General features: G+C 39.7%; 1 protein-coding gene across 4 annotated transcripts in view; it reads right to left on the bottom strand.

The window, feature by feature from the left end:
• BCAT1 (branched chain amino acid transaminase 1) overlaps positions 1 to 17,026 on the bottom strand; it is a 109,632-nt gene that overhangs the window by 17,490 nt on the left and 75,116 nt on the right. For all 4 annotated transcript variants that reach the window (XM_082738525.1, XM_082738527.1, XM_082738524.1 and 1 more), the window contains 3 exons: positions 14,015 to 14,178; positions 7,495 to 7,637; positions 2,499 to 2,584 (listed from right to left, as the gene is read on the bottom strand). In XM_082738525.1, coding sequence (XP_082594651.1) covers positions 2,499 to 2,584; positions 7,495 to 7,637; positions 14,015 to 14,178 — 393 coding nt within the window. The remainder of the gene's footprint in view (positions 1 to 2,498; positions 2,585 to 7,494; positions 7,638 to 14,014; positions 14,179 to 17,026) is intronic.

Raw genomic sequence — 17,026 nt, 5'->3', positions numbered from 1 at the left:
TGCCAAATTCTCTCACTTTTAAGGGGGGTATTATCATCCCCATTTCAAGTATAAGGAAACTTGGGTTCAAGGAGAGGCTAGATGACATCCCTAAATCCACACAGTTACTTAAGCGCAGAAACTGAACTTGAACTCAGGTCCGATCTGACTGGCTCCAAAATTCCTTCTATCTCTACTGGGTCTTTCTTTTTTTTTTTTTTTTTTTTTTTTTTTTTTAATAGGTGATGAGGATTTTTTTTTTTTTTTTAAAGATTTATTTATTTATTTATTTGACAGAGAGAGAGAGATCACAAGTAGGCAGAGAGGCAGGCAGAGAGAGGGGAGGAAGCAGGCTCCCCGCTGAGCAGAGAGCCCGATGCGGGACTCGATCCCAGGACTCCGAGATCATGACCTGAGCCGAAGGCAGCGGCCCAACCCACTGAGCCACCCAGGCGCCCTCTACTGGGTCTTTCATGGAGTAAAAACATAGACTGAGTTTCACTATCTGAAATATTTCATTATTTTAAAACATAGAAAGTATATTTGGACTTTGAGAAATTACACTGTATATTTCCTTTCTTCCTAAATTCACAGATTCAGTTGACTTTATAGCAGAAATCCTCTTCCTGTCTTTAGTATCTCCTTAGGTCAGATTTCATCACTGAATTATTGGTATAACCTCATCAGCTTCTGCCGAACCATTTGAACTTTTATTTGCTTAAAGATAGGAAATGGAAAAAAAAAAAAACAACTGATGTTTTTAAGCTATCTGCTTAAACGATCTGTTTAATACTCATTCTTCAATCTGTTTCATTCTCATTCTTTTATGTTAATGGTTAAAGTTCAAAGCCTGTCTCATCTTATTTAAAAAAAATATTCTCTGTTGCTTTCTTTTTTAATAAGATGAGAGTATTTTTAAAAACATACAGATCCACGATAAAAATGAAAATCACAGCCCTTGGCAAGATTTAAAACATTAGAAGAAGAAGGTATCATGCTGTAAGTATGATTTGAAAGGGTAGGAAAATATGTCTGCAATAGAAATATGGCTTTTTGCAAGTTTCAATTTATCTCAGTCTGCAATTGCAATTATGTTGTTCAAAGGTAAATAAATAAATAAATAAATAAATTCCAGAAAATCAGCCAAGTTAACTGAAAACAAGATGAGCTCTGTGTTCTGGAAAAGAAGAAAAAAATCTCTTGTAAATAAACAGAATTGTTTTTACTCTGCTCACCCTTACTTATCTTTGGACAATTTCCCCTGTCTGGCAAGTAATGGTAACCCCCCACATGCCTCTTGGCATTTATGTCTCACTGTTTTCAAATAGCTTTTAAAATAAATTACAGCTGAGGAGTCAAGGAAAAACTTCCTCCATAATGACCTATTTTTCGAGCTAGCAAATCATTAGTGTGGGAAAGCATTTCCACTTGCAGCTTGTCATCAAACCTTCTGTACGTGGTTGACTTTTTTTCTTTAATAAAACAAAAATTACTGAGCTTCGAAAATACATCTTTCCAACTGCAAACATATTTAGGACAGGGCAAGCTGCTTGAAATGACACCAACAGTTTGCAAATGTCATGCCCAATGTGCCAGCCGGCATGTGGCAGTTGGGTCTTGTCTACTTCAGAGTTTTGTAGAATTATTTATAGCACATTTCCTCTACTTCCAAAGCTTTTTCCAGAAAAACTATGCTAGTCCTCTCCTAGATAATACGTGCATTCCCAAACATTTGTGCTATTAATACTGTTTGACCACAGTGCGCTCAAAGTCTTTTTCATGTCCCTTGGAGACCACTGTAACACATGGGTCAAAAGTTCCATCCAAGAACCTTTGCCAGATAACCAACTCTTCCAACATTCATCTTGAGTATGTTATAAATGTCATTTCAATACCAAATGGCTTAACGTGCTTGCCTGTGTCACATGGATGAGAAGCTCTACTGAAAACAACTACATTTGCTTGAGTGTTTTGACTTTAAAATAAGCATGTATGTGAATTGGGGAGGACAGGGGGCAGGAAGGAAGGGGGAAAAAGGCAGCCAAACTAATAATGTGATGTTAGTAAACATTTATATGTCAGTAAAATTCTTTAATTTCTCTGACTAGCATGGTTACATTGGAATAAATAGAGGAAGGGAAGAACTAGAAATCGCTGCCGACTAGAAACAACACACTCAGATGTGAGAAGTTTAGGATGGGCAAAATGGTAGCACGTGGAGTATAAACCAGGTGAGCTGGTAGGAGACACCTGGCAAAGAGTGTGAGATTAGTACTAGAAGACTTCCTCACTAGGATAACTCGCCAAACTGCTTTCTCTCCGCCCTTCCTACAGACAATACTTATTTAGCGGTGTTGCCAAGACAGTCCATCTGGAAGAGTTATTTCGGCTCAAGTTCAGATTTAAAGATTAGATAACACTGGATGGAATGACAGAATATTATTTCGACACGAAGCTGGGCTTATTTCGATTGATTTTTGTTTCATGCTTATAAAGTTGTTCCTGTCAAAGGCACCCACCCACTTGCGTGCCAGGTCCAGAATGCTCTGCCTCGTCACTCCTGGAAGAATGATGCCATCTAGTGGAGGAGTTGCCAGTTCTTCCTCTGTCAATTAGAAATTGGAATATTTTCAAACTTGAACGACATTAGCCATGCCTTATATTAACAGCCACTTAAAAAAAACTGTTTCTCGCAACTTTGCTGATAATAAACATGAAGATGATGTTACCAGTCTGCATTACATAACTTTCCAAATCAATTCGCACTCCAGGTAAATCTTTATTTAAAAAAAAAAAAAAAGAGGAGGAGGAAGAAAAAGGAAATAAAGCCACTCATCGAATCATCTTCAATGTATCCTTGCCTAGTAAAACCTGAGAAGATGTTCCACTTCCAAACAGTAAGAGGAACCTTCTGAAGTCAAAATTTACCTCCGTGGATTAACGCTGGTTAGTGATAAGGATCGTGTACCTAGATTGGATTGGATACAGGAACACTGATCATTACCAAACCATCTGAGACTCCCGTGGAGGACAGGAAGTACGTTTGCCTCTTCAGGTTGGTCACCGTTTCTACACTGCCCTTTAGAGATATCCCTATCGATAATGATTTTCAAACCTGGAGGGGTATCCACATCAAAGAGGGAGAGATACTGACTTCATACCTCTATGACTCAAATGTTAATGCGCTCAAGGTAGGCTCAAGCATGGATGTGGCTAACAAAGAAAAAGAGAGGAAAACAAGAAATCCAAAAGATCAAAACATAAGTCCAAGTGTGATTCATGGAGAGCCAAGGCTGAGACACTGTTGTACTGTGAGAAGGATCACATGCATTACTAACCAACAAGGGGGCCGGTATGATGATCTGTCTGCGGGATCCGACAACCGCACAAGCTCTCCTTACAGGAAAAGTCTGGTACTCAACTTCCCCTTCTCCTCCCCACATCTGGCACCCAGGAGTCTAATCTAGGGGGGGAAATTTAAGCCTTAAATCACCACTCTATAAAGATGTTGAACCTTGTAACAGATATGCTGCTTATCGTTTACTTGCAGAGCAATAAGCAGCGTATGCTTGAAAGGATCGCCAGGTAGCAAGAACTGTAGAAATCACAGTGGTTTCCGTAAGCTCCCCAAGCCAGTTTAAGTAGCTAAAAAGGACTTCAGAAATCACCTCATGCAATCCTTACTTTCCAGAAAAAGAGAGAGGCTCTCTAAACATAAATGACTTGCAAGATTGGTGACACCGGGGGAGAGTCAGGATCAGAGCTTACGTGTCCCAACACTGGGGCCACTGTCTTTTCTTTTAGTATCCTGTGGTCGGGGCTCCCCTACTCCCCTGTGGTTCCCCCAGACATCCCCAACAAACAAGCTGTCTGAAAGACCAAAACCCTACCTTCATGCCTGTGTCCCCCGAACTTGGTGCTGTGCCTGGCCCAGTGTGGTACGTAATAAGTGTTTCCGCATTAAAAAATAAATAAATGAATGAATGAATAACCCTTTTTTCCTAGGAGACAGCAGTATGATTTTTTGGAAGTTTGTTTCTAAAAATCATCTGCTGAAAACCACTTTCTGGAAAGGAGAAAATTTGTTCTTGGCAATGGTCTTAGGGCTACTTTTTGTCATGTTTAGAAGTGTTGATCTCAAAATAAACCTGTGTGTTGCGATAGCTAGCTAGCTGGACACATAAATGTAGGGATCTGTGTGTATGTGTGTGTGTGCGTGTGTGCGCAGACCCCACACCGAGAGACAAACATACTTCCAGCGCCTCCGAACTGGACCTTTCCTAAAGCTTGCTGAGCTCTAAGACTACATAAAGTTAAATAAAAACAGAGGCCTTGGATAGGCAAGTGCAGTTCTGTGAAATATACTTAACACCCAAAACTGCAACCACTAGCCTAAGGTCAAGGCACAGAACATCTGTTTCTCTGGTTGCCAGACAGAGATGATGACATGACAACATTTGGGTGAGAAATATTCATTTTCCTCTGCAACCACAAACATGCTTACAAGAGCCAGAACTGGCTCCAGATTGCCCAACACGAGGAAAACAGAGCCTACAAATACAACTTGTTTTTGACAAAGAAATCATTGGTAGGAGATGAAGAATTTAGAAGCAGTAACGGCAGATGTCATCTGTGACATCCCAAAGTCAATTTCTAATAAAACATTCATTATTTTTTTTTAAATTATAGTTTGTGTAGGGTTTGTAGTGCCCAAACACTGTCAGCACAAGGATTATTTATTCAACAAATAATATATTGAAGGCCTACCCTTTGCAGTTGTCTTATCTGTGCACCGTGCGTATAAAAGTGAACAGAACGGACATAATTCCTGTTTACTTTCTAATAGGTAGAGGCAAACAAGTATTATGTTAAATATACATGAGTCTATGGAGGGAAAAAAAAAAAAAAAGGAAAGAAAAGAGGGAAGGCAGAGGGAAATGCCAGGAGTGATAGGGGAGGGAACCTGCCATTTATTAAGATGCTTGAGGAAAGTCTTACTGAGAAAGGGATATGTGGGCAAAGACTGGAGAGCAGGGAGCAAGCCATGCACACATCTGAGGAAGGAGGGCGCCACAAAAAAAGTCTACAAATGCCTGATGTCTGAGAAGGCTCATGGGGCCCACGCAGACCGTGGCAATATTCACTGCCATGATCATTCTCCCAACTAACTCTAAACTCAGCCACACAACTGGGTCTTATTTTCAGGGTAGCTCCAGAGACCAGGGCAAGGTAAAATGGTTTGTTCCAGCTGTGAATAGTAAGCATGTTTGGTAAATTACTCAGCGACACAGTGAGGCAGAGAATCAGTGCTGTGTGATCTTGTTCGCAGGGTCGCTGTTACTAGAATCAAAACCACATGAGTTACCGGCCCAGTACCACGGATAGCTACAGTTCACAGCACTGGGCTATGAGGACAGATTATTTACTTGGTATACCTTTCTGGGGCAGCCGTCTTGTCCAAAAGGGGCAGTGAGTGTGCTCATAGAAAGATGGCAGGTTTTTACTGAAAGGACTCTACTCAGACCTCCGAGGGGTAAAGTTTATGAAAATCAATATTATTTTGTTGATTTTCAACTCATTATTCTTTGAATTTTCCAAAAGTTACATGGTATAAATCAAAGGTACTATAGAGTTCTTTTAGTGTCATCTTTTGTTTTTAGCCCAAAGGTCATTTCTGACATTTTATTGACTTCTCTCGTGGTATTGTCCAAACATTTACTGTACTTTTTTTCTCCTTATTTCAAATTTTATTTGCTCTGTTAGGTGAACACCCACAAGTTGAAAAAGCATTAAAACTAAAGCCATCTCAGGCAACCATAACAGTTAACTTCTAAGATCTGATATATTTTCTAAGAGCCAAAAGACAAATTCACTCATGTCTATTCTGACCTTTAAAAGTCATGGTGGAAATGGTTCATGATTGTTGTTTGGATAACGGGTAATTTTTCGCCAGGACAAGTTTCTAGGGTTTCTGTTTTAAATCGTGTAGCTCTGATTCAGACTGTACTTAAATCCTGACATCTCCCATCCATAAATAATGATGTTACCACTTCTGTATGATGTATATTTTTTTTAAGGGTTGTGTGGTTTTTGGGGGGGGAAGGAGGTTTGGAGGTGGGAGTGGGCAGGTAGAAAGGAGTTGAATCAATATATTTTCTCCTAAACACCGAGTGTAAAACTGGCTGTCATCTTTCAAGCATAGCTTTCGAAATATGTCATTTGCAATGACTCAAATTTAGAAATCACAAACATTCCAGTATAAATTTTGTTTCTAAACAGTGCCAAGTACAAAGAATAGAAATGGAAGAATCAGCATGATCTGCATCTGGCTTTTCAAATGTCAAGGATTACCAATGGCCAACCCAAGGACAAGGTGTACTCACCACACCTGTTTATTCTACAACTGACTGGAATATAAGGCTCATCTTATTAGTCTCTGCAACTAATGTTCAAATTAGTGCATAGCTCTGAAGTCAGCCACATCTGAATCACCATTTTCCTCTATAAGTAGCCAAAAACCAAAAGAGCAATAGAAGTTACTGAAGCTACTTTAAAAGAAAAAGTTCACTAAAAATTTTAATTGAAACGAATACTCAGACTTTACAAGTATTTGGAAACTTATATCTCTAGTCTCTATACTCAGTACTGTGAAAAGAACAGCCTAAGAACTTAAACAAACCTAAAAAGATGTTTTTAAATTTTTATGACTATTAAAATTCCAATGGAAATAAATGCATATATATGTACTGTCCCCCATTATTGGTCATTTCATCCAATACCATAGACATTGTCAACATTTTGCTAAACCCCTATGGTCTCTGCCAACTAACTGAAAAAATAGTAAAGAAAGAAACTGAGCATTCAGGATATTTAAGGCAATGAAGAAATACAGATTTTTATAGTAGACACATATTAACAGTCTTGAATGAACTAGGATCTAAGTACAATTCCCAAAATGGGCCAATGTGCCCTTAAAAATAGTGTGTTTTAATCAAATTGAGCTCCAGAGTAAACCTGGAAGATTTCTGATATATTATCAAAATATGCAGAAAGGGCAACAACTGTTACATGACTTTTAGCAAGAAAATACACTAAATGTCCTATCAGTAGAATCAGCAGACTACACTTGTAACTACAACATTTTCAGCCTATAGCATATAATGAATGGCCATTGAATTGACCGGAGACTGATCTCCAAACGCAAGGGATTTTGGATAGGAAAATGGGTAAGAAGACAGCAGAGGGAATAAGGCAATACATCTTCAAAGCATGGAGATTTAAATTCCTTAAGTTGACATCTCCATAATAAGCACTTCTAGAGCCCAAACCCCCAAACAAAACTTTTCTCAGTTCTGTGAATTTACACTCATTTCTACTTGAACAACAAAAGCACAGTAGTTCTTAGCCTTTGCGCTCATGCTAATTATTCCTTATTCTAAGGTCCTCGTTCCTTTTTCTCTTGCCTCATTTAAAATGATTGACAAATTGCAAAGAGCTGAAATCGGAGTGAATTACCTCCATCTTCATTTATCCAGTAAAGAAAAAGATTCATAGTTCCAACTTCAGTTATCTGATTATCTTCTCCGTAGAGCCACAGAACCTGCTGACAGCCGTGATCCGCGGCTTCACATTGGGCAAAAAGGGATGAGCCGTAATTCCTTTTCAGAAAGAGAAAACATATTGACTGTGAATATACCACCCTTCTTATGCTATCTTCCCTACTAAAATCCGCAGGTCTTTAATTTGTATACAGATGTAGTCAGTGCACCATGCCTTTTACATGTGTGTGCGTGTATATTCTCTAGTTAACTGCATAACATTAAAGGAAACTCATTCGACAGACTAAATGATTTAACTGCACTCACATGAGCGACAGAGAAAGAACAGAGCAAAATTGTGGCATCCTAAATTGAAAAGTAGAGATATTGAGGACAAAGGTAGATAGCCAAGTTAATGGTAACAGTTAAAAGTTCTTAGGTATTTTTTCAACTTCCAAGAAATTATCTGTGGGTTATTTCATGGAAACCTCACACCAGTACTGTACGTTAGCCAAACGTGTATCAAATTACATGAAGTAGCAAAGCACCAAATTGTGCTCTCTTAACGGAGACCTTTCGATAATATCCAAGAGACAGCGAACGCCCAATGTCTATATTCTCCAAAGGGTGGGACAAAATGTTAAAAATCCTGATTTTAACCAAACGTATTCCAAAAGCCCATTTTGTTCAACCTGCACTATTTATCCTATATTATTCAAAATCAAAGAAAGATAACACATCTTCCTAGAATAACAGTTTAGTTTAACAATATTTTATTAAATTTGTTATCTTTCATCAATCTTGAATGAGAAAGTTATGGAGTATATTACAACATGTGGATGAATGTTTTAGATAATACATAAGAGTCCTCAAATAACTATGATGTTTGCTTGCCTCCCTAAGCCCCTGGTTGTATAATTCACTTTCCTCGGTTTTCACAGGATATTAGCAAACAAGTTTGAGAAAAACTACCACATGATAGTTGAGGGCTTGGAAAGGAAACCTAAACCTACCCTTGGATTATGACGTCCCCTTGGAAAGGAAACCTAAACCTACCCTTGGATTATGACGTATTATGGAAACAAAATACTACAGTAACTACTACAAAGCATTAACGTCAGCGTCCACAAAATATCCACCTAGGCCTTTTAAAGTGCCTCTTTTACATTTGGTCGAGATCAAAATATCTAATTGAAAGTATCAGTTAAGCACTAGAGCCCCATTCACTGTGGCTGTCTGCCATTTTCATCCCACTATATTCTCTTTGGACCCTCCTTTGGAGCCAAGTCATTCTGCTTGGGTTGACTGGAAGTCATTATACCTTGCCCTACACAACTGAATTAAAGGGTGGGCATGTAGCTGCTCATATAAGCCCTTTTTTGAGTGATTCACTCATTCATTTTAATGTAGGGAAACTGAAAGCTGTTATTTTACCCTTTGGGGGTAATGGCAGCCTGTTTGCTCTGACATAAGCTTGGTATCTATTGTGTTCACGATCACTACCCTTCACAGGAGAAGGCATCTGAAATAGGAGAGCCCAAGGCTAACGTACAGGCAGAAGCTCCCACAAGAGATAGAGGGAGGAAAGAACCAGAAGGAAGGGCAAGAGAGAGAGAAACAGACTGGGTAGAAGGATAGCGGGTGAGCAGGACATACACAAGGGCAAAAGAGACTTGGCAACAATGATCTGAGCCCCTAGTGGGTCCACCGCTGCCATCCTACATACATGAGCCCCTCAATTAACTTCCTGCTTAAGATGGTTTGAGTCTGTTTCTTTTTTTTTTCTTTTTTCTTTTTTCTTTTTAAGTAATCTCTACACCCTCTGTGAGGCCTGAACCCACAAGCCCAAGATCAAGAGTCACACGTTTCACTGAATGAGCGAGCCAGGCACCCTTTGAGTTGGTTTTCTGATTTGCAACTCCAAGAATATTGACAAATAACTAAAACATTATAGAAAAACTATGGGAAAAAAAAATAGGCCTTACATTATATGGCTACATGGGTCATGAATTTATTCACATCAAAGTCATGTAAGATTCATTAAAAGAATTTCAAAATGGGGCACTTAGTTGGCCCAGTCAGTTGAGCATCTGACTTGATTTTGGCACAGGTCATTATCTCGTAATCTCAGGATCACGGGATCGAGCCCCACATGGGGCTCCAAACCCAGTGCAGCGTCTGCTTGGGATTCTCTCCCCCTTCACTTCTCCCACTGTTCGTGCTCATTCTCTGTCTTGCAAAAATGAATAAATCTTTTTTTTTTTTTTTAAGATTTTATTTGTTTGACAGACAGAGATCACAAGAAGGCAGAGAGGCAGGCAGAGAGAGAGAAAGGGAAGCAGACTCCCTGCCGAGCAGACAGCCCGATGCGGGGCTTGATCCCAGGACCCTGAGATCATGACCCGAGCTGAAGGCAGATGCTTTAACCCACTGAGCCACCCAGGCACCCCAAAACAAATAAATCTTAAAAAAAAAAAAAAAAAAAAAAAAAAACCTTCAAAATGCAGATAATAAAATGAAAATTAGCAGCCAATCTAGAGAGTATATAATGCTTTATATAGGTTTTGTTTGATAACTATAAAAAGCTGGACCACCCAGATTCAGAATTAATGGTAAATAAGCAACAGTGGAATTAAAATTATGAATACTTTTCAATAATGGAGGATAAATGAAACTTCAGCAGGAGTCCAATAGAAAGAGCATGGGATTGGGGCCAGTGGACTTTAGTACAGCTCTTGAACTTCTACTATTTGGCTATGTGTGCACTTAAGTGAGTCAGTTCATATTTTTGCCTTAATGGATTCATCTGGCAAATATGAATACTTTATACACTGCCTGGGCTATTTGGAAAAAATGAAGCAATAACAATAAAAGCTCAGAAACAGCTCATGTGAGCCTCTTATAGCCTAATAAAATCAAGTTTTTCAAAAAATATCTCTTCTAGGGCACCTGGGTGGCTCAGTTGGCTAAGTGACTGCCGTTGGCTCCGGTTATGATCCTGGAGGCCCAGATCTCAGCAGGGAGTCTGCTTCTCCCTCTTAATATCTACCTCCTCACCCCACCCCATGCTCTCTTTCTGGCTCTCAAATAAACAAACAAATAAATAAATCTTTAAAAAAAAATAACTCTTTGGGGCACCTGGGTGGGTAAAATTAAAGTAAAAATAAATTAATTTGCTAATTAATTAATTAAGATAGTGGGGGCAGGGCCAATTCTTTCCATATTAACAAGGAAACTAAGAAATCGGGAATAAAGATGTTCCAATGATGAAAGACCTTCCTCCAACTCAGTGTTTCTAAACTTTGTTTTCACTTTAAAAAACTCTGATGCTCAAAGAGCTACCCTATAATCCAGCAATTACACTATTAGGTATTTATCCAAAGAATACAAAAATAGTGATTTGAAGGGGTACATGCACACAAGTGTTTACAGCAGCAATATCCACAATAGCCAAATTATGGAAAGAGCCTAGATATCCACTGATTGAAAATAAAGAAGATGTGGTGCCCGCGCGCACGCGCGCGCACACGGACACACAGACACAGGAATATTACACAGCCATCAAAAAGAACAAAATCTTGCTATTTACAATGACGTGGGTGGAGTTAGAAGGTATTATGCTAAGTGAAATAAATCAGTCAGAGAAATTCTAACACCGTATGATTTCAGTCTTATGTGGAATTTAAGAAACAAAGCTGATGAACATAGGGGAAGGGAAGGAAAATAAAACAAGATTTTGGAGGGGAAGATGAAGCCTAAGAGAGTCTTAACTATAGAGAACAAACTGAGGGATGCTGAGGGGAGGTGTGGGGGGATATGTGGTAACTGGGTGATGGATGTTAAGGGGGGCACTTGACAAAAGGAGCACAGGGTGTTATATGCAACTGATGAATCACCGAAATCTACCCCTGAAACCAGTAATACACTATATGTTAACTAACTCGAATTTAAATTAAAAAAAAAAAAAATTCCGATGCTTACTTAGGCTCTAGCCATGGAACCCAGAGGAGTAGAACCATGGTGCTAGAACTTTCCTTCAGCTGTGTGACATTGTATTACTTCTCTCACTTATGCATATTTAGATACAAAAGAATAACATTATCTCTGATGGCTTCAAAGAAGTAGAGTAATCTTAGAATAAAAAGAAAATCCAGGGCACCTGGGTCGCTCAATTGTTAAGTGTCTGCCTTCGGCTCGGGTCATGATCCCCGGGTCCTGGGATCGAGTCCCACCATTGGACTCCCTGCTTGGTGGGAAGCCTGCTTCTCCCTCTCCTACTCCCCCTGCTTGTGTTCCCTCTCTTACTGTCTCTCTCTCTGTCAGATAAATAAGTAAAATCTTTAAAAAAAGTAAAAAATCCTTCTCTTTCTTCCTTAGGTTAACTGGGAAGGCAGAAATTTTCTTGAGCTGAGGAAAATCAATAGCTATTTAATAAATGTCAACTGACTACAGAGGTGCTAAAAAACTTGGAAGGTAATTGTTGAATTAATTGGTTTAGAAAAGAAGTAATAATAAAATCTAAGGGGGCTGCCAAATGTCTTTGCCAACTAAATAAGTTGATACTAAATGAAGAATCCTATGTTCCCCTTGCACGTCTTTGGTTAAAAGACCCCCCTTTGGGTTATTGCCTTCCCACTTGTCATTCCTGCTTTATTTATAAGACCCAATATTCTCTTCTCTAAGAGGTTTCATGCCAACTTCCACTGATCATGGCCCACCTGAGCCTAATGAGTCCAAGTACTAATTTTTTTTTAATAAGAGAGTTTGTTTTTTTATAGCAGTTTTAGGTTTACAGCAAAAGTGAGCAAAAAGAGTTCCCCCATGTCTTCTCTCCCACTTCAGTTTCCCTTGTTAACCTCTCACATTTGTATACACTTGTCAGGACTGATGAGCCAACACTGATTCGCTAATATTACCTGAAGCCCATAGTAACAGTAGGGTTCACTCTTCGTGGTGCACAGAGAAAAGGACAGTTTTTAATTGGCCTCTAGTGATCATGGATTCTGTTGATACTGCATTATATCATCTTTATAAAAAGTTACAAACTGTCCCCAACACTAAAACTAAATTTCCCTGCAATTCTCAACACCCCCATGTTACCTTTACCCTGGGCAGGTAGGGGGAGCTAGAAAGCAAAATCCAAAGAGGAAAAAGGAGCTTATTAGGACCTCTTCATCAAAGACGGATTGACTGTAAGGTAAATTCTAGGGGAGGTTCTCACAAAGTGATACGTGTGGTGTCAGGGGTGCCTATGCTGTGTGAAGAAGTCTGAACAGGTGAAAAAGACATCAAGAAAACACCCCAAAGAAGTTGTTTCAACCTGACTAGCATAGCCCACCATCAGGAAGGAGTGCTCCACGCTAAAAGGAAAAGAAAGGGACTTCTTGGTTTAACGGACTTGGTTAGGATTTCTCTGGCTACTGAGAGAATGCAGCTGCTAAAAATGCAGGGAGGACAGGACCCCGAATTTTCTAACCTTTTTTTTTCTTTTTGGCAGAAACAAAAACAAAAACAAAACACAAAAAACAGAGGGACAACAGAGGGTTCAAACCCAGCTGTCAACATCTCTCTCACATCCTAGCCATACATCGCCAGACACTCCCAGGCCTCCCTGAGTCTGCGTGTTTTCCCTAAGCCCGGAAGTCGCCACGGCGTCACCTCCCAGGCCTACTGCTGCCTCAGTGTACACAAAAGGAAGAGCCCCCGGGTGAATCTGGCTATTCAGGCTCACCCAGAGGGGCATTCTCTGCTCACGGCCAAGTCCACCCCTGAAATTGTCTAACACTTTTCAAATGCTCTTTTATTTCCAGCCAGCTACATATGGCCAATGAGACTGGCCTGACAGAGCCAAAGCAGGGCTGTCCCTCAGCCAGCTGGCAGCAGGTACAGCTACAATCTGTGGCAATGAAGACAGCACTTGAGTGAAGCGGGCACCTTCCCCAGACAGGACTCCTTGGAGCCAGCGGAGAGCCTCGGCCCCAGCAGCAGACGCTCTCTCAGGCCACCTGTCTGCCGGCAGCCAGAGCACCAGCCTCCAGGGGCAGTGAATTCAAAGCATTCGTGTTATTCCCACTTTACTTGTCTTAGTTCTTGCTCCTGTGTAACACTCGGTGGTTCTCCCTTATAAAGCATCACAGGTTATCCTTTGAATGAGTGCAATTTTTTTATAAAAGATTTTATTTGAGAGAGAGAGAGCATAAGCATGGAGAACAGCAGAGGAAGAGGGAGAAGCCGACTTTCCGCTGAGTGGGGAACCAGACATGGGGCTCGATCCCAGGACACTGGGATCATGACCCGAGGCGAAGGCAGATCTTAACCAACCGAGCCACCCAGGTGTCCCTGAACTAGCACAATTTAACACTGAAGAATAAACACAAAACAGAAAAAGGGCATTTCAATTTGAATATTAACATATATGTACTTGGGCTGATTTGAGATGGTGATAACTGAAGGGTTGTGAGGGACTCTTAACTTTCATCAGAAACAGATTCACTTACCCTCCCATCTTGCAGTCCCCAGTCCCACCTTTCCAGGCTCTCACGTACTTCGGATTGGCCCAAAGGGACACTGGCTTAAAGGTTCCACTTGAAAAATAAGGCCCCACTGGGCTCAAGATTACAAAGATCAGGGCTTTGGTAGGCTTCTTGACTCCAAGAGAAGGCTGTGATGGAGTAAAAGTACACACAACTGTTAATGTAAATGGAGATACCTGTCTTAAAGTCTAGAACAGATCTGTAACTCTCTCCCAGAGTGGCTAAGTACGGGGGCTGTTACTTCTCAAGTTGAGTTACACAAAGCCAGATAATCTTTTAAGAACGAAACACAAAGGCCAGAGTGCTGAGGAAGGATCCATTTTGCTTTGCCTTCTGAGTTACAGTTTTAGGGGAAAAAGAAATTTATCACAACTTTTTGTGAGGAGGGCCTTGAGAGGAGAAATATGTTTTTGACAACCAGTTTTATAACACCTTGCATTGACTAGGAATTGAAAAAGGGAAGAACCCAAACATGATTTTCGTCTCCAGAGAGGAAATGCAATATTTGCTTTTCTAACTTCCCCTTCTGTGTTCACAGATTACTAACCGCTTCAAGACATGCCGGGGTGGGTGTGGGGGACAGGTGGTGGGTATAGGTGAGTGTGCCATTACTATACCCCCTGGTCACAGACAGGAGACGGCAAGAGGGGAGCTTCACAGAAGGCGAAGATACCAGATGACATGGAGATTCCCCAAAAAGCCAGAGGATGAAGGACTGAGGAACTTGAGTCATGAATGACAAAGATAGAACATGGTCTTTCCCCACAAACACTGGGAAAGCATAAGCCAACCACACAAAACTATGTTGTCTCCAGCACAAAACAGTTATAAGTAATTATTGAGTTGTTTCCTAAGGAGGAAAACAGAAAGACTGAAAGCTTTGAGGTTATGTATTATAAAGGCAAAAGAGACCACTGCTCTATTCTATGTGATTCAAGATCCTTGGGAATAAGAAAACGAGCACAGGACTATTACACTGACAATCTCAGGATGAAAAAATGCTACGTCCAGTCTTCAGCAGCGTAGTGTCTGCCTACATCTACATGGTGGTTAAGAGTCTGTCATGGTAAGAATTAAGAAGGGACTCAACTCCAGCTGACCGTGTATGACCGTTTTGTTTGCCTGATGAACGGACTAAAGTGGTTCCCGGGTTTTTTTTTGGTTTTTGGTTTTTTTTTTTTTTTTCCTGAATTTTATTCTGCCTCCCTTCCACTACCTAGGGGCTTTATGCCTTACTTTATGCCCAGATCATCAAAACTCGGGTAAGTAAAATATTCATAGGCATAAAAAATGCATTTGTATATGTGCACACTGATGTCCTCTGAAAGGCATGTAACTCTCAGAAAATGGGAAGATGATTCCATTTGTATTCCATGTGAACAAGAGACCGAGAAAGGCTTGGATGGCCAGAGTCAGCAAGCAACAATGGGTTTTGGTTTTTCACTTGTTTGGATTTGTTCTTAGTTGGGACTGAACAGGACTCCCCTACCAGTAAAGAGGGAAGAGCCTCAAAGGTTCATTTGCCCCAAAAAACTTCAGAATAATAATACATACCTGTCTTTCTTCCCAGCTTTGATAAAAATTGACTAACTTATCTCCACACTTTTATGTACCTATCAGTTAAGTAAATACAATGATACATTCATATCAGAGGAGCTTTGAAGCTTAATACTTAAAAAGAAAAGGTTTTGGACCCTCCTATTGAGTAATAAAGAGAAACTTCCCAACACAACTTAGAAATCCAATCTGCAGCACAAAACCTCAGTACTTAATCTATCCTCTCAGTTTCTGAATAAAATAGTTTATTGGTGGACAAACTGATAAGCATTTTATTAGAAACCACACAAATGTCTGAACTCTTGTCACTCTTAATTCATGTATTTTTCACAACCCGCGTTACACTAGAAGCAATACCTCATCATCATGGAAATGTGGGATAAATTTCATCTTACTCATTTTCTTCCTGACTTTAATTGACAGTAAACTTGCATTTTCTCCACTAGGTGGTGGTATAGAGAGCACAGATGGAAAAATGGAATAATCTTAGGCATGAAATCTCTTTCTGGGGGGGAAAAAAAAAATCAATAAACCTTCAAGTAACACTTTTATTCTTAGCAAGCAGGTAAATTATAGATGAGAAGTTTTCAATGCTGAGAGATAATGTGTTTATGTGTACTAACATTTTATTTTCTGAAATTTAAGCAAAGCCAACTCATGTTTTTTTGTTTGTTTGTTTGTTTGTTTTGTTTTGTTTTCCACAAGTACTTCAAGTACTAGTGTCGATCACAGCTTGGTCACCTTCATCCTTAAATGATTACTTATATTGATTGTCTTCTCATGAAAAGAACTCTGTGACTTTATTGCAAATGCCCACACTGCTTCAAGACTGAAAATAGGTAGGTAACTGCATGAGGAAGGGAGCTTGGGGACTATCTGTTTCTAGCCTCAGGAACCATTATCTGTTTTGTCTTAATTCTCCCTTCTATCCTGGAAAGCAATTTAAATTCTGTGCTACTGCTATAATTAAGAGCAATTTCTTCTATAATATTCATTAAATGCTAAGAAACATACTTCTATAATGACCCAGTCAGGCTTCCGTTTGAGTAAAGCAAAAGCCACATAAGTAAAGAGAAAATAAGAACATCTGATAAGCTGTGAAACTGTTTCAATAAGTCTCATTTCCTTATGAACATTTTTTATTCTTTTTTCTAATTTCCAGATTATTTCAATATATAAGGAATTGAGGGCTTTAAAAAAAAATAATAAAAGCCATGGGAAATGAGGAATATAAAATCTCATGGATGCAAAGTATGTCACTTCTCAAGGGACCACATTGACTTAAGTTGAAATTCTGATGTGTATGAAAAAATACTCATCTTTTTATTATACCTCACAAACACATATACAAAAGTATTAAGTACATATATATTCTGCACAAAATAACAAGACCCTTGGGTATGATGGGAAATAAAGTGA

This window comes from Mustela nivalis, assembly GCF_964662115.1.
Source record: "Mustela nivalis genome assembly, chromosome: 7".
Lineage (NCBI taxonomy): Eukaryota > Metazoa > Chordata > Mammalia > Carnivora > Mustelidae > Mustela > Mustela nivalis.
This window is presented reverse-complemented; position numbering and strand designations above follow the sequence as displayed.